Raw genomic sequence first — 22,126 nt, 5'->3', positions numbered from 1 at the left:
AATTGTCTTGGTAAGAGACTTTTGTTAGATATTGCAAAACTTCCAGCAGCAATCTCTGTATTTAGCTCTTTCACTTCAGTTATATATTAAGTTGTAATTTTGCCTTCCTAGCTTGCATGCTATGGATGGAATTTCATTAAAAGATCTGTTATGTGACTTTACAGAGGAAAAGAGAGAAGTCCATAAATCCTTGTCAGAAGATTTCTTTCATCAAGTAGTAAGATGCACATAACAAGTGACCTTGAGTAGTCTGAGAAGGCTTTTCGGAAGTTAGGTCAAGGCAAAAGTTCACTTGATCATCTGCAGTGATTATGCCTAACTAAAAACAAAACGCATTAAATAGGAACCTCCCCTACATTTCTACAGCATTTGTAGAAGTTACCTTAATTTGTCAGATTTGTCAGGTGAGGTATATTTTTTGAGGTTGTGATTAGCGGTATTTACAGTAGTCTTTTTGCGTGCATGGTTATGCTCTTTCCTTTTTCAGAATAAATGGTTGAAAGTAGAAAATATTAATGGAAATGGTGTGGAAATTGTGAACTTGGGCCTAATTGGTAGCTAATGTGTCCAATTAGTGACTGTGTGATTGCTTTAGTGACATTGGAGTTCCAGGTATCGGTATCTTGCATTTTGATAAATTCTTGGTAGTAGATGTGTGTGCATACATGTGTATATATATATATATATATATATATATATTTTACTTCTATATATACTGGTCGTCAGTTCTAACTTTTGATATTTACAATATGACAGTTTGTGGTGTTGATGAAATACAGCTCAGGATTGCAGGAGGAGTCCTTGCTCAGGGTCAGAACTGATGACTGTATTAGGTTCACATTGGCAACCCAATGTATTGGGTTTACAATGGCTTAGAAGGTTTTTTATTTTTTGTGTCTAGACTTTCTTCTCTTCTGTCCTTCATCTGCTTTTGCTTTTAAGAAAAGCAGTGTTTTATATTAAATAAAAGAAAAAAACCTGAACCCTTGTGGTGTATACATGTTTAACAATGAGAGCCAAGGTCCTCATACATATCACTTGTGACTTACTCTAGGGTAGTTTGAAAAGCTGGTCTCACCTCCTGTCCTTTCAGTGTTTTGTGAAATGTTTTTCTTCTGGTACTATTGCCTAAAAAGCAAAAAACTAGTATTTCCAGAAAGTGTGTGTGTGTACATGTGTGTGTGTGTATGAGAGAGAGAGAGACTGTGTTTTCATATTACACTTCATTAAAAAAAACCCCAAACAAAGCAGCCAACTAACCAAATCCTGCCAGAAAGGCACGAAGCAGCAAATTGGCTCCTTCCCAGCCTTTGAAAGCAGTAAACTTCTCACAAGAACAGCTTGCCTTAGTTGTAATGCATGTTGCTTTTCTATTACTATTTAAATTTCTAAAAGATTTTTCCACGCAACTGTTTATTTTTATAGATGCTCTATTTTTCATATAAGCATTTTCTATTGTGTTTATTTTCCCATGTTTTAAATAATTGTTTTCAACTTGCATGCAGTCAGTAATGGAAAGGATTTAGAAGTAAAAATCACTGCATTAAATCTTTCAGAGGAATTGCCTAGAGATAAGTCATCAGACAATGTGCTGCTCGTGATGGTGTGCAGAGATTACCACGGTAGTGAAAAAGAGTTAACTGATGGAGTGGAATGTCTCCTTGATAAATGATTTCTAGCACATCACAGAGGAGCTTGATGATACAGAATTTGTGTGGGTTTTCAGTGCTAAAAAAACATTTTCCTTTTTCTCCGGAGTGTTTTGGATTTTTTTGTACACATGAGTAGGCATATCTTAATACTGGCTATAAAAGGATTCAATATGTGTGATCAGTACTAAAATTCAAACTAAATTAAAATTGAAATTGCTCGTGTGGACATCAGATAGTGGCTGAGGCAGTCTGAAAAATCTTCACGTTTTATGTTCTAAAAGAAGGGTAGGATTATCTGAATTATTTAAATCATTACATAGAAAGACAGGATTGGTGACACTGCTTATTTTCTTGGCCAGCTGCACATGACAAAGGGAAGAGTGTCTGTTTGCTCTTTGAGTTAATATGGCTGATATCATTCTTCCTTTGCTTTGGGGAACTTGAAGTCATTGTCTTGGGAGATGCCCCTGAGGCAGCTGTGGATTGGGTAGGTTTATAGATGGCATAAAGCTGGTGTTTGCTTTAGATTGTTGTGATGCACTGTGTTAATCGGGTGAAATCCTGTAGGATCAATAATTCTTGAAAAATATTCTGATTATCATAATACACACCTGACCTGGACAAACAGACTTAGGGCTGTTAGTCCTGGAGTCTGGATAACAAGAGCATTTAAAATAAAATCATGTCAAGAGCAGTTGTATGCTCTTACATCCAGATGTGGCTATTCAGTTTTCTTCCTTTGCAGTTTCTGTTTATTTCTGTTGTAAGATGGGAGGAAAAATCTTGAATAGAGAGCTTATTATATTTAATAATTGGGAATCTCAGAAACAAATTGAAGCTCTAAATCAAAAATGGCATTCAGGTTTTGTAAGATGGTTTCTCTGCATTGGAAAGATTAATATATCATTTAGTATTTTAACAAAATATTGAATTACTGTATTTTTTTCTCTTAGCACAGAAAACAGCACCTCAATTTTTCATTATTACTTCCTAAATTATTTTGTAAGAACAAATTTTAGTTTATTTACTGTATGAAAGAATGTTCTTTTTTCTTCTTAGGTCTGAAACAAATTTCTTTGCAAATCTAGAGTATCTGATGGCCTTTTCTGCTAATCTTCCATATACTATGAGGGTGACTCCGAGAGTTAGAGTAGTTTCTACTTTCTGTTTCATTGGAATCTTGTCTCTTAAGCGTTTGGTCTCTTACGTGGTGGTTGGCTGTGTGTTCCCAGTAGGAAGATTCAGGAGGTGCAGTTCCAGCTGTGGAGTAGTTAGCAGTTGCTGTGGCAAGTAGGGAGACCAATCACCCAGGATTTTAAGATAGCTTGGAAGAGGAAGAAGGAGGTAGTAATGGAAGCTGTGAATTCGCTGGTTTGGAGCAAATGGTAGGGAGAGGGTGACCTACCGAGGAAAATATCAGAGATGTTTCCTGTTGCATATGATCATTTGTGTAGGTGTCATTGGATGGCAGGTTTCTTTGAGTGTAGTGTCATTCAGGAGAACTGTATTGGGTTTGCACGGGAAGGTTTTGGCAGCAGAAGGGCCACAGAGGTGGCTTCTGTGAGAAGCTACCAGAAGCTTCCCTATGTCTGACAGTGCCAATGCCAGCCAGCTCCAAGACCTGCTGCTGACTGAGGCTGAGCCCATCAGTCATGGTGATAGTGCCTCTGGGATAACAGATTTAAGAAGGGGGAGAAAACTACTGCTCAACAGAAGTCAGAGAAGAGAGAATATGTGAGAGAAGCAACTACAGACACCAAGGTCAGTGAAGAGGGAGGGGAAGGTGGTGCTTCAGGTGGTGGAGCAGAGATTCCCCTGCAGCCCACGGTGAAGACTGTGGTGAGGCAGGCTGTGCCCCCGTGCAGTCCTTGGAAGTCCACAGCAAGCAGATATCCACCTGTAGCCTGGGAGGACCCCATGCAGAGCAAATAGATCCCTGAAGGAGGCTGTGACCCTGTGGAAAACTCATGCTGAAGCAGGTTTGCTTGACCGGACTTGTGAACCTGTGAGGGACCTGTGCTGGAGCAGTTCATGAAGGACTGTCTCCTATGGGAGGACCCCGTGCTGATCAGGCAAAGAGAGTGAGGAGGATGGAGTGGCAGAGACTTCCCTGTCCTTATATCTACCCATGAGCCTTTTGTTGTACTTTTTCTCCACATGTCCAACTGAGAAGGGGGAGTGGTGGGCACCTGGCATCCAGCCAAAGTTAGCCCACCACAAGAACATTGGTGATACCTGAGAATTTCTGACAGGCTAAAAGGTCTGAATCTACTTAAAGTTTTCAGGAGCCACTGTTTATAGGGAACATGTGTCATCTGTTTGTTCTCCTACAGCAGGCAGAAGACAGAGAAAGGAGCAAACCATGCATATGAGCTGGTGTCTTCCTCTTACTGAACACTTTGCAATTAAGTAAATGCAGGCCTACTAATGCTAGATATTTGCATGCATATAATTCCTTCTAATACATGTAGTCCTTTCAGGTTTTCTATTTTATGTCTACCATAGAGTTGTATTTTTGAAGTTTCAGTGCATTTGTGAAAATGTGCAGTTTCTTTGCCATAGTATGAGAAGAAAGAAAAAAAAATGGAATAGCAAAAGCTATAAAATATATATATATATTTTACATATATTACAAATATACAATTAAGATACTATGTACATATGAACACAGAAACCCTAAATGGCTCCCAAAAGGGATAAAGGGGAAGGGAAGAGGGACAAAAAGGGACAAAACAAAACAGTTTTGCACAATTGAAAAACCTGGTAACTAACAAAATAAAGAACTAGCAAAATCTCACCACGTCCCTTGAGAAAGCAGGACAGTCAGACCCGGCCCAGCACTCTCCCCTCACGCGTGGCAGACAACAGCAGTCGCTGTGGGCCTCAGCTCCAGATAAGCCAGACCAACACAGGGACCTACTGTTCCCAAACCTCGCCAGAAGAGAAAGAGGTCTCTCTGACCAGCTTATTTATACCTCAGTGTACGTAAAGGAATAGCATGGAATACTTCCTTGGTCACTTCCCTAGTTCCTTCCTGTTTACAAGCTGGTCTCCAGGAAGGCTAGACTGAAACTATCACAAGGTGTCAAAGCCAAAACAAGAGTGGAAAGAGAAGTGGGTAGAAATTTGGTGAGGAGATGGGGGCAAATAACCTTTGCTGTTGTAAAAAGTAGAGAATTACTCATTTGAGCTGTCAGTTCAATTATTTCAATAATGTATGTTATATCGCTACTCTTTTGGCCACAGAGTTGTTCTGTCACTCTCTAGAATAAGGGAGATTCTTCCTCTTTGTTCTGATCATTCAGCACAGGATGGTTTTGATCAGTGCTTGAGCAGTAAATATTCAATAAGTTCTAATAATTTGAACACTACACAGAATTTGCCTTGTCTTCTGCTGTGTCAGGTCTGTAGAACAGCTGCTGGTATCACAACTGTAACATGAAACTAGGTGACTTGGAAAGGATGAATCAAAAGGCTGCTTTAAAGCTATCTCAGGTCAGCTAGAGAACAGTAAGACTCAGAGCAAGACCTTGTTTTGAATAAATCATTGATTTTATTGAAATTTCTCCTATTCTAGGAAAAATATGGCTGATAAAAGCCTGTAAAGTTTTGGGCTAGGTGATAAGGCAAACATTCAGTTAATTTTCCAAATGTTTCGTAAGGTCTCTAACCAGTGTATCTTATTCTCCTGTCTTATCTGCAGAAGAATATAGTTGTCCATTATTAAGGGGGAGGGGATAATTGAAATATTTGAAGTTTTAGAAGTTTTATTTTTGATTTTATTTCCTGTGCAAGCAAATCTTGGAAATATAGGCTGTTTCTCACAAAAAAAAAAAAAAAAAAAAAAAAAAAAAAAAAAAAGAAAGTAGGGAAACTAGTCCCTTAGAAATGAAAATAGAACATTGTTGCTGTGAAGCATGAGAATGTCAGGTTTTCAATGTCACACTTCTGCAGGGTGGGAAAAGGAGAGAAGCAGTTTCCCATACAATTATATTGTTTAATCTTACAGGGAGATGGTCATCTTTTTTTCTGCTAGTTGTTCCTTCAATTTACCTCCTTGTTCTCTTTTCCTGAGGGAGGAATATTTGCATGAGTGTGTGTCTGTGGTGCTTTTGGTTTTGTTTTGTCTTTGAAGCAACCCCCTTTCCATGCTGTGGAGCTCAGGTACACTGTGTGTGACTTCTGAAAACAGAGCACTGCCTGGGATTCTAGTGGTTCCCTAAAGCTGCATATTGAGGGCATCTGTGTCACCTTCTGACTGATCTTGTTTTCTGTCAAAGGGAATTGAAATTGTCTGTGGCTTCTACTGAAGCTGTGGCCTCTGTTTTAAATGTTGATTGTTAAAATGTCATTGTAACCTTCAGCAAGGCATTTGGCTAAATTTCCTTATGAACTGCAACAACAGCTTTTCATGTAATTCTACTCTTTTTTTACAAGAATGGTTATTTGCATGTCTGAGATCAGTTTCCTTTCTAGCTTTTCAGTGCACTCCACATACACTTTTTAAATCAGTCTATTGATGACAGAGTAGGGATGCTACAGGAAGCACACTATACTTTGAAAATATAAAAATGATAATAAAAAGGGCACGAAGTTCGTAATACATTTTTACAGTATAGTAGTGTGGACAAATGGAGCTTGAATCTTTGTTTATTGAGATGTCTTCAGATACATTTTTTTGAAAGCTTTGGATACCTCAAGTATAAACTTGTAAGTTTTTGCAGTAAGTTTTTTGCAAGGTAAGTGTAAGAGGCTTGTCATGTGCATGTATAATTTCCTACAAGCTGTAAAAATGGAGAGAGAAGTTTTGAATATCTCCTTTTTCTTTTGGCTTTAGGATTTTGAAAACTCGCCAATTTCCTTAAAGAGCAACCTGCTCAAATAATGCTTTTATCTGCTATATAAGCACCAATTTCATCTGGATGGTCCAAATGTAGAAACAGGTTAACTTTCTTCCTCTGATATTCTTATCTGATATTAAATAAGTACTCTAAGTTGCATCCTATGTAATGTCTGTAAACTTACAGATTACCTATTTTGTAAAAACAGTTCCTTACTGATGCTTGAGAAATGAATAATGTGCGTTCCTAAACTGTGATTAGATATTTCATGTAGGAAAGAGGGAGGAGAGACACTAACTTCCTTGGGTGTCTCAGATCGCATACAAAGGCAAGAAAATCTAAGCCTAAATTAATAATGGAGAAGGAAGTAGAATTTTCACACTTTTCCTTACGAAGACTTTCAGAAAGTATGAGTCACTATTAAACCTACTGTGAACCTACTATTTTAAGAGACGATTTTCTCTAACGTAGTCTTGACATTTTTACAGGCCTTTGGTAGTCTCAAGCCCATCGTTTTTGTGGGTAAGTATGTTTGGATCAGAACATTAACATTCATTTGTGGTAGTTCTTCACATTTAGTCACTATTTCAATCCATAAGAGTTCAGCAGCTACACGGTGATGTTTCCTATGACAGCAGATGTTTTTGGACCTTTACAGATCATGAGCCAAGTTGAAGGACAACAGAAGAACCTTGTACAAGCCATTGAAGCTCTCCCAAGTTCTGGGCCCCTTTCTGCCTTGGATCAGGACTTGCTACTTTTAAAAGCTACCTCTGCTGCCACCCTGAGCTGCCTTGGAGAATGCCTGAGTCTATTACAGCAAAGCATGCATCAAGTGGGCCATCATCATAATAGAACACTGTCATCAGGTGAGCACAAGTTCTCTTGGGTATTATTTTATATGACTTGAGGTTTTATATTATGATTCTGAAGCAGGCAAAATTACCTATTCCTCAGGGAGGCAAGTTGAGGTGAGCAGCTTGTGAGCTGCTGCAGCGTCAAGCATCATAACTCTTTGCTTAAAAAAAAGATGCAAAATGTATTAAAATCAGAAGAGAGGAGGAAAAGAGATTGTCCTATATCTTCTTAGAGGAATCAGGTCCTGAAGAGAGCAGCACAAAAAATAAGCTGGCATCAAGAAGAGGTAGATTAACCAATATTCTTAATGGCAGTGTGGAACTGTCTTGGTTGTTTTGCTTCCCCTAGTTTGCCCCCCCACCTTTTTTTTTCTTGATTGAAATCTCAGTACAGATTTGTTTGATAAAAATACGTGTAATATTATGCAGTGCTATAGTGAAAATAGTTTTTTTAATTTTCTATGTGGAAGGATGCTGCTGAGGTGGATTTATTTCAGTCTGTGGTTTTCTTTAAATCAGCAAAGAGTTTTCCATGCTGTTATTTAAAAAAAACAAACCTGTGGCAAATTTTTATGAGCCTGAAATGTCAGTGTGATTCTGCATTGAGCTTTGCAGGCATGAACCTCTCAGTCCCCATGTAGCTCAGTTTTTTCAGTCCACCCAGTTCTACATCTGTCTATAATATTGGAAGTTGGACCTTTAGCTTTCTGAAATGATGGTTAGTGTTTTCCCATGCATAATCTGCACTGCTGGGTCCTAAGAATAGGATTAGGTGTTGATGTAAGAAAAGCAGCAACAGCAGAACTCTGGATATGGGGTGGCTTTTTGTTTTTTTCAGGTGCTCCCACAACAAATTCTGATCTGTCCTTACTTGCAGTAGGTTTACTGCGGGGCAGGGTATGTCCTCAGGGCTGCTGAGATGGCTGGGTAAGACACACTCGTCACAATTCCCATTGTGAGGAGAAGACAAACGTGAGAGGGTTAGCTGAGAAGTAGGCAAATGGTGTAAAAATGGTTCTTGGAAAAAACAGTGTTTAAACTTTGGACACCTATGCTATGGTATATTGTGACTTTCTCACATCCAGATTCTGATGTTTCATAAAAGAACATAATTTAAAAAAAGTCTTATTTTCTGTATTTTGGTTTTCTTGTATAAAATGAAAAAAACCCCTTGCACTTATCTAAATAGTAATGATAAAGTGCATTTAATTACATTCTTTAATATAATTTAATTCCAGAAGAGAATGGTTTGGAACAAAGATGAAAAGCATCCTTCAAAGAAAAGTCACTTTCTGGTTTCAAAGTCCCTGAAGGTTGTTTTTCATGTCCGTGTGTTCTAAGTGAACTGTCAAGAGATAGATGACTTGCTGTCCATGTCCTTGAATCTGTGTCCAAGTAATCTGTTAAATCAGTGTCTCTATTTTGACTTGGTAATGATTTTTGAGGATATGTGGACAAGAACAGAGAAAAGGAAATACAGCATTAGTAATTGCTGGAAGGGAATCCCCAGTCTTTTGGAGGAATAAAAAAAAAAGGAAAGTCACAACTCTGAAATACTTAATAAAATTTAGTGAGTGTTTTTGTTTGTTCTTCCTAAGACTGCAGACTTGTACAAGAATTCTTTCAGGAGTCAAAATTCAGTAGCACAGGTTCACATCAGCATCTTTGGTGTAACTATGAAAACCTGAATGCAAGCAGTTAATTCTTCAGTGTGTGCATGGGCTCATTCTTTGGTATAGAAGTTAAAAAAAAAAAAAGATGGGAACTAAAAGCTGCTGAAATATTTAGTCTCTTCTCCCTGACTGAAAGTCTGTAAAACGATTTTTTTTTTTCCCTAGGCCTTGTTATGCAACACAGTTGCCTGAAAGAACCTGGCCTACAAGTCTTGATTACTGATTTTCCTACACACTTAATCTTTTCCAGGCATACTTTGATAGACTTAACGTTTCTGCTGAGTCGGTAGAGATTCAGAGTCATCAAAGCTGCGTAAACTCATACCTATTCAGACTAATGCCTTTAAGTAATCCTCTAGCAAGCTCTTAATTCTGAGAGATGATATACTTCATTTTGATTGTGTCCTCCAGGTGAATTTTTTTAATTTCATACCCAGAAGGTGTAAACAAAAGATGGCCTTTACTGTCATTGTCAGGTGGAAATGACTCTTGTTAGTTTAAAAGCCATATGTTCCTCTGGTAGAAAGTGTCAAACACCTTTCCTGTGAGGTGTCGTGGCCCTGTGCAATTTATTGCCTAATGTTTCCATCCTAGTGCTGTCTCATTATCTGCTGCACAGTGTAAAGATGCTAGTAGGGGTTGTGGGGCAGGATGCACAGAATTCTGTAGAGAGAGACCAGATAGGAATTTGATAACTTACTCTATTGCTTCTAACCTACAATTCATGAAAGCAGCCTGGTCCAGCCAGACAGCACAGTCCTGCTCATGAGGACTGTGAGAAATAATCAATGACGTAGCTTGGGTGATTTGAACTTACCCTTGAGTTTACTTTCCTTCAGCATCAAAAGCTCTCACTATTATGCCATAAAGAGAGAGAACTGCTTTAAAAGTAGATCTATATTTACTTTCTCTGTGTTCTCTACACCTTTGCTCTGATTGTGTCCTTGAGGTCTTTGGCCAATTATGCAAGTTTCGCTGACTTCCCTGTGCACTGAAGGCCTTGTAACCTTACTGCTTCTAAAGCAAGGACTTAAAGTAGCTGAGGTACTGACCTAGTACTTATGGAATGCACTTATGAAAATGATAATTAAATAGTATCTATTGCTTTAGACAGGAAAAAAATGCATCTCCTTTCTTTGATGTAAATATTTTTATTGCTTTGTTTTCCAGTAACTTGAGTAGAAAGAAAGCAGCTTGGCATTCACTCCAGTAAAATCTTGTCCAGAATCTGCAATTGTGTAGGTCATGACTTAAAATATTTTTATAGCATCCTTTATCATGGAATAGTTTAAGGATGACATGATTTTTCCACTTCATGTTTCTCATGAGTTGTCAGTCTTAGACCTCCAGCCTACAAGCAGACATGAAGATTAAACTGAAGTCTTCAATCTTGTTTTGAAGGCTAGTCAATACATGTTTTACTTCTGCTCTAGAGCTTCACAGAAGAGTTTTTGTGATTGTCTTTTTTATTAAAGCTTGATTTTGGAAGTGCATCAGCAAGAACAGTCAGTGAAGCAAAATCCTGTCTGTGTTTCTGCTTTTGAGTCAAAATAATGTCAAATAATTTCAAATTAATTTCTAGCTGTCATTATTAAAGGTATGTGCATTGATCACTGGCTAAATTCTTTGTAATTTTTTTTCTTTCATTGAAAAATACGCTGGAGAAATGTATTATTAGCTGGAAGTGTTGGTTACACATAGTGTGTGAGTTGAGGATGAGGAATTGCATACAAGCTTCTTTGGGTTTTGGAATTTTGGTCTTTCTGTAGGAGGGAGAAAAACATCAAGGATTTGCTTTTTTGGCCAAGAATGTCACGACTTTGGTACACGAACATTTGCTGATCAGCATTAAGTCCCTTGTGACAAGCTTGAGTTCATTTGGCATGCAGACAGGTAGCAGGTGCCTTCTAAAATAAAAATGTGGAGAAGAAACTTTTGTCGTCACTTCAAATATTAAAAGCTGTGTTTTTTTTTTTTTCCACCTCTGTAGCCTTTGGCAGAAGAGTTATCTCCAGAGCCTGTTGGCTGCTGTGGTTAACATTCTTTCTTCCAACTGCAAACAGAGCAACCTTGAATGTTTGTTTTAATGTAGCTTTATCAGCTTATGTTGAGTTTTAAGTCTGGTTTTTTATTTTAGAGTTTTGGCAGACAGAATCTTCTCTTGCAGCGTGCACAGATCAATCCATTCTTTTAGTCTGTGCTTCACATTAGCCATTTATTTACTGAATAAAGATCTCCCTGATAGGAATTCCCTCCTATATTTTTCTGTTTCTGCCTTGCCTACTTTTCCAAAGTATAGAATAGAATGTTTCATTTTTCTGAAGATTTTTAAAAACAAAAGCCAAACTCATCCTTACTATGGATTTTCTGAAGTTCATTTGAATGTGTAAATGCTGCTGATTTTCGCTCCAGTGGCGGCAAATGGATTGAAGGTGATTCTGGAGGTATGTGTGGGGATATACTTGAATTTTATATTCGCTATTGCTGCCTTTTTTGAGAAAATAAATGGACAGGAAAGACATCTAGATGCTTTCAATTTGGTGACAAATGACAACTAGAAATTCTCTGGCAGCTGAGATGACAAACCAGAAAAATGAGCAGAGAAGTCCTTGTTTGTGCTTAACTGTCCCTGCCTTCCAAATGCTGTGAGGAAAGAAGACAGGGAAAAACGTACTCTTTGTTACTGGTGTACTTTACTAAATTTGTCATGGTCAGTCAGTTCTCCCTTAATTGCATCACCAGACTTGCTTCTGTCAAGAATAACCAGAACAATTTGCTCTTCTATCTGAAGGCTAATACATTATTCCTTACATGTTCTTCTTTCATTTGAAGATAACATTACTTTCTAGCCCCCACACAGCATTAGCAAATATAATGTTGTCTTTCTAATCTGAAAAGCAGATACGCAGCTGCCACTTGCTGTTGCTGGTTCAGTGTGCCGTAGGGATTCAGCGGAGGCAAAACTGTCGCATCCATCCCCAGCGGGGGAAGAAATCCAGACCTAATACTGGTCTCTCTTCAAGGGATACCACTGCATTGTTAAGGGGATATTTGTTAAAGTATAGTTACAATATATTGTAAGAGTGTTATCAATAGACATTAGTTTGCAATTGTGCCAGCAGAAAACATGGGTTTTTTTGTAGTCTATAAATCAAGATCAGAGGACTTAAAATTAGAAAAGTTTTTGTTGTAGAATTGAGGTAGGTATTAAGCATATTTCATGCATCGATTATCATGCAAGAGTGAGTTTGAAGGTACATCAGGTACCTAGAAAATCAGAACCAACAAAAGAGGATTATCAACATTGCCTAATGGAAAAATGTCCCGTAAGCCTTCTCTTTTGAGAGAATTTCCCTCCCTCCTGCTGTGTGCACCTATAGAAGGGAAACATGTTTTTCCTGAGGGTACTTACACGGGATACAGCCTGTTGTGCTCTCTGAAATAGGTGCTTGTGAACTACAGCATTGCTGTAGGGAAGGGATAGTAGGTTGTGTTTGGGGGCTGTACTTTGTTTATGTAGAAGCATTCTTGTGTGCCTTGGATTTGTCTGCTGCATGTTCATCACAGTGGAAATTGATGTTGAGGGTAAGAGGGAAAGAATCTAATTTTTGGGTATTTTCTATAAGAGCTTTTGTTTTGTATGTACATATCCACTGAATTTCAGAGGAATCAGACCTGGGTTTTCACTTCTGGAACTACAGAACCAACACCATGCAGGTAGAAGAGATCTGGCTGATTTTACTAGTTGTGTATTTGGTATGTCCTTTCTAATTTTATATCGTTTACTGCAGAAACAGATGTCTTGTTTTAGTTAGTGTAGTGCTTTGCATAGTCTTAAAGCAAATAGTAAAGTAGCTATGTAGCTGTGAATGCTTTTGTATCATTGTGACTGCCTTTTTGGAGAATTTGTTTAGAACTCTGAAATGTATCAAGGTAGATTTGAATTTACTTTTCTATCAGCTGTCTTTGGCTATGACTCAACAGAGAAAAAAAGTCTAACTTAAAAAAAAGGCATGACAGCAGTTTCTTCTTATTCTAATCCAACTCTGAAGATAAACTTTCTCATAATATGTTTAGTTTTTTATGTTTTTTTTCCTTGAATTTGTTATAAGAACAGGGAATTGAACTTGTGATAGAAATTTTTCAGTCCCATAAACTGGCAAAGATGCCAACTTGGTTAGAGTGGATTTACAGATGGCAGCTTAGTCTGCAGAGAGTAAATTCCAGTAAAAGAATTTGATTTGATATGGCATAGACAACAACTACCTGTACTATTTTGTGGTAAGAATAATTTGTACTAGTGTAGATGAGAGCATTTTGGATGTACTGAAAAACAGGAAAAAAGAAAAAGGCCGAGAAACTGTATTGAAAAGTTTTGGAAAACTGATAATGTGAGTGAAGTGGGAGCCACGTTGATATGGCCTTTCACTTTCTACATAGAGATCGTTTTCTAGTCTTAGTTGATTTTAAGATTATTTCTGATGAGTTCTCTCATACATTGCTTTTGCCTGAAAAGTAGGCTGCTATAGTAGGTATATGGCACCTCCCGTGGTGACATCTTGGAGTAAGATTTGTAGATTAAAGATCATCAAAGGTTCCTTGATGGGCCTCTGAAACTAGGCATGAATTTTATCAACTTGTTCAGAGAGATGACTTTTTGTTTATTTAGATTTCTGTGGTCTATGACTAATACCTTTTACTGCATATTTCTCTTCTGCAGTGTAGTCATGTTCCAGGCAGACAGTTTAACAAAACAATTTTTCAGATATGCAGAGGTGTTGAGGGAACACGTGTTCTATTATCCTTTGGACTTTAACTCCTGGCATCCTATTGGCTAGGTCATAATGCGTTTTTTAGATCTGCTTAACAATTGATTAGTCTGACAAGATTTCTTGTTTTGTGAGGGCAGCATTGCCCTTGGGACAGGAAGAAAAACATCCTTGCCTAGTTTTAACAGTTTCTGTGTATCTAAGATACTCTAAAATGTGCAGAGAAAGATGAAGGAATTGGTCTTTTTACAATGTGTTTGTACTGAAGAGGAAAACTAGTATAGTGTCTTTAGAAACATGTAAGTGATGATGAAGTAAATGTTCACACTTAAAAATTTTCCCCAAAGCAAGGTAGTTATTCAAATGGGAGCTTTTTATTGTGCTTATTTACATAAATTAGATTAAAAAAAAAATTTAAAAACTGATGGAAAACTTCCTTCCTCCCATGCAGTGAGAGCCCATTTTGAATCTGCCAAAACAACCTTCAGATTATCCTCTCAATCATAGCTTGTTTTGAGGGATCTGGGTTTATCCTTTGTTCCTAGCAGCAAACTACTCAAGACCTTAGAAGCAATGACTTCTGAGAATACTATGACTACTGTGGTCTTCATTCCTTGCTGTGTATACCAACATCAAGCATTGATTTAACTTCTGCCTTTGGGATGAGGGCAGGTGTTAACTTCCTCATGTGTAGACCAATAAGTAGAGCCAATCCAAGAAAATGACCTTTTGTTTTGATACTGTAATTTTCTCTCACATGGCTAATGTCTCCTGACAGCAGAGCCACAGAGATGTTCTTCTTTTGGCAAGGGGAAATTTTTGTAATTGTATGAAATATACATTTAAAAAAAAAAGAAAAAAAGATGGATTTTTTTCCCTGTTGATTAATTAGATCTTTGAAAATCATTTTATACTTAACTATTTGCTTATGCTTTCTTCATGCTTTCTTCAGCAAAAGACGGTGCCATAAAAGCATGCTAAGCAAGTAGAGCTGAAGTTTTGTCATGTCATCATAACTTAGTGCCATTTTAGATGAGAGGAGTGTTCTGTAAGTGTTTTATCTTTAGAATTTGCCAAGAGTTCAGCTATAGGATTCATGGCCCGTTTTTTAATAATGGAAGTGTTAATGTAATACTACACGGCATTGCCTCACCAGATCAAACCATTTACTTTAATTAGGAGGCAATCTCTGGTAACCCTGGTGATATGGAGAAGAGAAATTCCATGTTCTTTAATGTACTTAGCGTTGCTTTGCGTCATCTTGAAAACTTGTCATTGATGAGAGGAGATCCTCCCTGCGGCACTAATTGTATATTCCTATACAAATTATGGTAATGACTGAAGAGCTGCAGTTTTTTTTTTGGTCCGTATCTCTGCATTTTATAGCAGCATGTAATTAATAGCTGAAATTTAAGTCCTGTGCTGAGGGCTACTGATTTGACTGTTGATCCTGTGTTTTAGAGCAGTAACGGAGGAACAACTGCACAGTTGCCTTAGCTGATTCTCCTTTCTTTCATGGCATCCTTAAATACAGATCCATCCAGGAAATCAAGTGCCCCCAGAAATAAGGGTTGTTCTGATGTCAAGTTCTGTTTGATTCATATTTAATGTGTATCTTTCTAGTGAGATCTCTTCGTCTTGGGACCACTGAAGCACTTTAATACTTAATCTAGAAAAAGCTTTTAATAGTACAGACAGAACTAAAATACAGCTGCTAGGCTTAAAACTCTGATTTCAGGCAGAAAAAAATGGAGGGTTTACTTGGATAACTTCATACCTATGACAATAGTGGGTAGAGAATACTTGCTTAATTACCAAGGCTTGCAAGATAGAATTATACGTAAGGGTTACTCCTCCTGGTGGGAGGAGTAACATTAATTGACTTAAAAAAAAAAAAAATCACACTTAAGTTGGCCTATAAGATGCTTACTTTGGTTATTTAGAGTGTTTCTTGCTTCCAAATGCAGGGTTATTATTTGAGAAATTCCTTAAGCTAGTTCGGTAAGTACATGATTTTTTGTTACTAAAGTAAAACTGTGCCTGGAAGCAGAGAAGAGGTAACAGTTCATTTAGATTAGTAGAATGATTATGTGAATGGAAGAAATCTGTAATCTGTCTCTTGTAAGCTGACACCTATTTTCTGCTTCAGAAGGTATCCTGGGATGGCCTGGGCCCAAGTCACACTCCCAAGAGCAACTGAAAAATGGTGCCCTCAGCTCCTTATCATCTGCTAGTGCCAACATTACATGGGCAATAGTACCATCTGCATCCCAGGACGGACAGGCGCTACAACCAAATACAGAGGTAAGCATGCTTGGTCTCTGTGGGTCATTAGTTAGGTGGAAACCATGTATAATGGTGCATACTTTTATCATTAATTATTGTACTTTTGTCTTTGTACTATCCTCCTTGTTTGAAATTAATTGTGAAAATGAGAAGTTTCATGCAAAAGTGCACTCTAAAAACTTGAAATACGCTATTTGACGACATTACTCTGTGCTTTTGCTTCTCTGAGGTACTTAGGTCAGTGAACTTTGACAAGTGCACAGCCTCTTTCCTAGTTCTAAAAGCAATCAACAGACTGTCGGGACGCATTTCTTTCTACTGGTGACAAAAAAAGCTGTTTGCTTTTCATCCTGCTTTGAGATAGACAGGAGGCACTAGGACCATGACATTTGCTTACTACTTGTTCTTCCATGTTGCTCTTGGGCATCTCTTGAGTATAGAGATTCTTTGAGTTGAAAAGCTGTATTATTTCCTGATACCTTTTCCTATTAAGTGATTATGGGCAGAACTTGCCCACATCATCCTGCACCAGCCAGTTGATTTGTGCTTTTGTGGCGTTTACTTGGTAAAGGGCAGTTCTGAAGCTTCGACTCTTTGAGGAGACTCACAGCTGCATATCAGACATCTCATGCACTGAAAATCTCTCACCATGACAAATGTCTTCAGCTTCGGTTACCAGTGCTACCCACCAGGAAAACACTTCACTCTGAGACCCTACAGATTATAGGGAGCCTGGAGCACATGAGACCTGGAGAACTGTGAAAAAGTTTTTGAAAGAGCTGAGGAAACCCTTTTCTACTACTGAATGCCCTTGGCAATTGGAATGGCTTAAGTTAAATTATATGACCTTTAATAAAATCTGTAATGACTGAGAGCATCAATAAAGCTGTTTTTCCAGTTCCTTTGTAGTATTGTGAGTTGAATATAGCTCAAAAAAATTCAAGGATGATAAACTAGATTTGTCTTTTTTTACTATTACATGTTACTGTGGTCCTCTTCCTTAGAAAGTAATTTCAAATTCTGTTACTCCTACTGTGTGTTAATCATAATGTATAAGTTACCTGTAATTGATTTTAATTAGGAAGTTGTTTAATTTCTTTTTCAGATAAGCCAACTGTAGTTCTTATAGTGTGTTTTTAAGACAAGGGCTATTTAAGAGTGTTGTTTTGGGAGTTACTGACCCATTGAAATTTGTTTCTTTTTTTTTTTTTTTGGTCTTGATCACCCAATAAAGCCAAATGAGATGTAGGGGCATGGGCTTTGCAGCAAGAACATGAAGAGGAGCAGCTGATGTAACTTGTGTCAAGATATCATTTTTGCAGTTGCATTTATGACTTGTTTTAAATTACCATTGTTTTTTAAAGTCCAATCTCCTCCCCTTCACTTGCTGATAAAAGACACTGAGTTGTGTGTGTGGCTTGGGTACTGCTTTGCTTGTGGAACTCATGATTTACTGAGAAAGGGAGTACCCTTGAAGAGATTGATAAGCAAGGAAGTGTAGCATACTGTAGTTCAGAATCCTCAGTGCTTTGTGGACAATCTTCTTGAAATCAGCAGCCTGCATTTAGAAGCTTTGGGACACTAGCCCTTAAAAAAGAAGAAAAAGGGAGGGTAGGGGGAGAAAGAGAGTAAGATTTTTAAGTTACAAAAAGCTCAGCTCAAGATGGTGTTTTTGGTAGAAGCAGTAAGTGGAAGTTTGTGGATTGGTGGAGCAACAAGAAGCAGCTGAACTCAGGCATGTAGTTTTTGTTATATAGAACTACAATTTATTAAGCAGAAATTTGGTTTAGCTTGAAGAAAGTGACCTACATTGGGATTCATTCCTGGAAGCTCTTTCCAGATCTGCATCTTCCCTTACACCGAGTCTCTGTGTGTGTGATGATGTCCGAGTTTGATACCATTGGCTCAGAATTTGAAGTGCTTTTTTAAATGATACATTTTTCAGTTTTGATCATTTTTATCAAGATACCAGTGCCCTGTTGGAAGGCTGAAGCACAAAAGCAGTATTATGGAAGATGGGAACAGTTGCATCTAACACAAATTGGAACTTTTGTGTTTTTATACTCATGTTCAGATCAAGCAAGTTGTCATGCCCTCTTAAAGAGGCTACACCTCAGATCCTTTTCTGGGAGAGGACGTGAAGTTTTCCTAGAGTGCTGTAGGTTTTGCCCAGCTGTCCGAGCTGAACAGGTAGCTGGAGCTTCTTGTTGCTGCGATTAGAGAAAAGAGAGTGAGAGAACAGGTTTTCAAGAGGAGAAATTTTTTTTTGAGAAACTTAACTGTTACCCTGCTAAGGATGCTACCTGAGCCAGGTAGTCACCCAGGAGATGATGTCTGATATCCCCAAAGTTGTCAAAGGCGTTTGACTTGACACACTCTAGCAATTCTGTGTGCATGATTTAATCATGTTTTTAAATATATTGTGGCCTGTTGTGTGTCCTGGCACTGAGTAGCTAGTTCATTTTCAAAGGTATAAAAGCACTGACTATGCTTATTTTGTAGTCCCAATACTTTGTTGTAAGTAACAGTGGTGACATCAGCAGAGAATGAGAAAATGCTTCTAGATGTTCTTGGTTGACATTTTTTTGACATTGAAGGCTCCTATTTCTTTTTTATCTGGTAGCTTTTTTAAATGTAGGAGAAGAAAGGAATACACTCAAATGAAGTTTATTTCTCTTAATGATTTCCTTTAAAAAAACCCAACCAACTAGGCACTAGATAATCCTATTTCTTGTAGAAGCTGGTGGTGTATTAATGGGGCTCAACCTTCAAAATGTACCTGCTGAAACAAATGAGCCTTGCTTTTACAGAAGTTATGAGAAGAGAGTGGTAGTTCCTGTATCAGTGCTATTAAAGTATCTTCTTTGAGTGGGCCTAGATTTTTATTTTAAAAAATCTGTACTTTTTGTGATATAACCTCTTAGTCAGAAGCTATACCCCAAAGGAATGGGAAAGAGCCTTTTGGCGAACTCTCTGTGCAATATAGTAGATGTACAGACCAAACAAATTGTGAACTGACCTGCAGTCTGAAATAGAAAAGGCCATTAAATGGTACCCTTGAGGAGCAATAGGCTTGGCTGTTTACATTAAGGAATGTTATTTATAAGTAAAAGATAATTTTAGTTATGTGGATCAGCAGTGATTTTAAAAAGAAAAGAGAGATGTTGCGTTGGGGCAAAGCTGGGGGCTTGTGGGTGACTGCTGAGGAACCTCTCCTGCATAGCCAGCTGCCAGAGGCAGCAGTTTCCTGGCAGCATGACCAAATGGCTGAGTGTGGTTGGTGGTAACTGTGCCAGTTCTCAGCACAACATTCAGACACTTTGCAGCTGTGTGTTAAGCGGCGTCGTTAACAAACCCATGACTTGTTTTCTGCCATGGTTTTTGTATGTTTATGAAGAAGTGTAGATCTTTGCAATTCTTCTCTGAAATAAGAAGGTTCATCTAATGCAACTTTCTTTGAATACTCAAGCATTCTTGAGAGATGTGGTGAGTTCTGGAGTTGAGTTTTGGTGCTGTAGGTAACTAAAGTAAAACCTTGCCTTCTGGTCTGTCGCACTGTTAGGGTTTCAGGAATGCAGAATTTCTTCCCTGGTGACGTAAGATAGCAGCTAAAGACTATTCTCTTTACATAATATGTTGGTGTTTACTTGCTTTGGTTATTTAGGTTGTTTCTTGCTTCCAAATGCAGGGATGTCATTAGAGATATTGCTTAAACTAGATTAGAAAATAAAAGATTTTGTGGCAGAAATTATTTTCTTATGTGTTCCTTGCCTATTTTACCATGTACTTTCTTGATGTTGCTGCTTCATTTTCCCAGATCAGTTTTCTTTTAGGGCTGTGATATAGGACAGCATGAGGTTAAAGGCTGTTATCCTCACTGAAAGAAATAACCCTGACAGTGAATAACCAGATCAAGCACTTTTGTCTTTTATTTTCCATACTTTAAAAAAAAATTTTTATAAGCCTTCTGAGTTTTAGTTCCTTTTTTTTTTTTTTTCTCTCCACCTGAAAGAGCAGGTGAAAGGAAGCAGGGATAAGGGCTGAGTTGAACAGAACCATTCTCCATCTGATGTGAATCAATATAAAATGCTTCTGGGCATCCCGTAGTGAACCACTTCAGATTTTATGGTATAAGCTGTAATTATAATTTCAAGGTATTTTTTAGGATTTTCCCTTAAAGCAGAGCAGGACAAATCTGCTGTGGAATATGTCAGAGTACACTCTTCAGAGCTGTGATGCGAACTTGGTCTGTGTCTGGTCTGCCATAAACGAGACCCTGCTTCCTTCATTTAAGGGTTAATACTTTTGAAATTCCTTTCAAGAAATGCTGAAATGGATTAGTTTGAATCTCATAGTAAATTCAGTTGTAATAAACTCAGTGCCAAAGTAGAATAAAGGTGTAAATCACTTCCCTGTGTGAGCTACTGTTCCAGTTCAACTAATTACCATTTTAGGTGTCAGAATTCCCACTCTGAGCTGACAAAATATAGCTTCAGGCCAAATGCTTCCCCTGACAGCTAAATATAAATGGGTATCAGGCTGTTCTTATGTGGGGTCTGAAAGGGAAGGAATCGTTTTCTTTGTATCTAAAAGTTTAGTTAAGAATTATTTTAAAAAATAGTGCTGTAGCTTCACCTGCGATATAGCTCTTTTCATGTGATTTTTATGCCTTAAAATGCCATGCCAGCTGATTCTTTCTGTCCTGTGGATCTGGTATCTGTGTAGTCTCTCTGCTTTCCAAACTTTCCCTTGCTTGTGTGCCTGAGCAGCTGTATGCATGCTCCGTATCAAAGTGTCTTTTTAATAGGATTGAAGTTTTAGCTCTGTAGGAGCCTTTAGCTCTGATTATCTAACTGCTAAACCAGGTTTTAATTGTGATAGTGATTGCAAGGGCAGTCAAGTCCAGGTTATTAAAGATATTTTGGTGCCCTAGTTGGTCTGAACCTTGATATTTTCAACTGTAAGAGGGAACTGTGCTATTTAAAGGAGGTGCTGAACTGTTAAGTTGTTAATGTTAAAAGTTTGTGGGTTTGTTCCATTTTTTCAGGTGATACTTTCTTTCAAGCTGTTATTTGTATTTTATCTGTAAGTTAGTATATATCCTAATATGAGTTCAGACTTTTGGACTTCATAGCTGTTACAGAATGTGTTAGAGATGCTAAAAAAATGATTTAAAAAATGCTCCTGTAATTTTAGAAACTAAGCTAGATAAAAGAAATTATTTCTAATTCAGTATTTATTTATTTAATTCTCTATTGATTTCTGTCTTGCCCATTTGTTCCTAGTGTTTCCTAGTTCCTTTTTGTACTTGCCATAAATATGTGTAATTGATGTTGTGAGATGAGCTTAGCCCTGAACATACAGTGCTAGCCACAAATGCAGTATAGGAAAGAGAACAGATCAGGATGGGAAAGTAACATTTGCAGTATTACAGAGAGTCCCTTTTCACTGTTTAGTACGGACATTACAGGATTTCTGCATGTGCTCTGGTTTTTGTCTTCTGCATGATTAAGTGTTTTTTGGGCCGAAGAGCACAGTGAATGGCCTGTAATGACTTAGATAGCTAAATTAATCTCTAGGCAGAGATGGTACCAGTTAATCCATTCACTACGCAGACCATCTAAAAAATGAAATCTGAGGTAATCAACTGAAGGTATATTTAAGGATAATCAAGGAAACGTATATTTAAGGATTAAATGTACAATTACACTAAAAGTAGAATTAAATGACCCTAAGCCTGCTACAGCAGCCCTGACAATGACTAAGATAATCTAGCTAATGTTGATTTTATTTTTTTTGCTAGCTTTCTAGAATAGCTACTGTGTCAGCAAACAATCCTCTAGTAAAACTGTTTATGCAAATAATAAATGAAAATTTGCCTCCAGCCAAAGCCACTGCATATTGTTGAGTCACTCCCACCTCCAAAATGCATGTTTTCCAGCTGCTATCTATATAATTGAGAGTAATATTCTATGTAAAATAAAAATATGAAGCTTTAATATAAAATTGCATCTAATTTGAATAAACATGAGGCTCTGATTCATGTGG

The 22,126-nt window shown here is 37.7% G+C and overlaps 1 protein-coding gene across 1 annotated transcript in view; it reads left to right on the top strand.

The window, feature by feature from the left end:
• The window catches only part of OSBPL10 (oxysterol binding protein like 10), a 114,548-nt gene that overhangs the window by 57,153 nt on the left and 35,269 nt on the right, over positions 1-22,126 (top strand). Inside the window, exons 5-6 of the mRNA XM_027733403.2 lie at positions 7,152-7,362; positions 15,942-16,096. Coding sequence (XP_027589204.2) covers positions 7,152-7,362; positions 15,942-16,096 — 366 coding nt within the window. The remainder of the gene's footprint in view (positions 1-7,151; positions 7,363-15,941; positions 16,097-22,126) is intronic.

Source organism: Pipra filicauda, unplaced genomic scaffold (genome assembly GCF_003945595.2).
Source record: "Pipra filicauda isolate LSUMZ 115617 unplaced genomic scaffold, ASM394559v2 scaffold91_size2508729_pilon, whole genome shotgun sequence".
Taxonomy (NCBI): Eukaryota; Metazoa; Chordata; class Aves; order Passeriformes; family Pipridae; genus Pipra; species Pipra filicauda.
The sequence above is the reverse complement of the archived record's forward strand: the minus strand, read 5'-3'. Positions and strand labels throughout refer to the sequence as shown.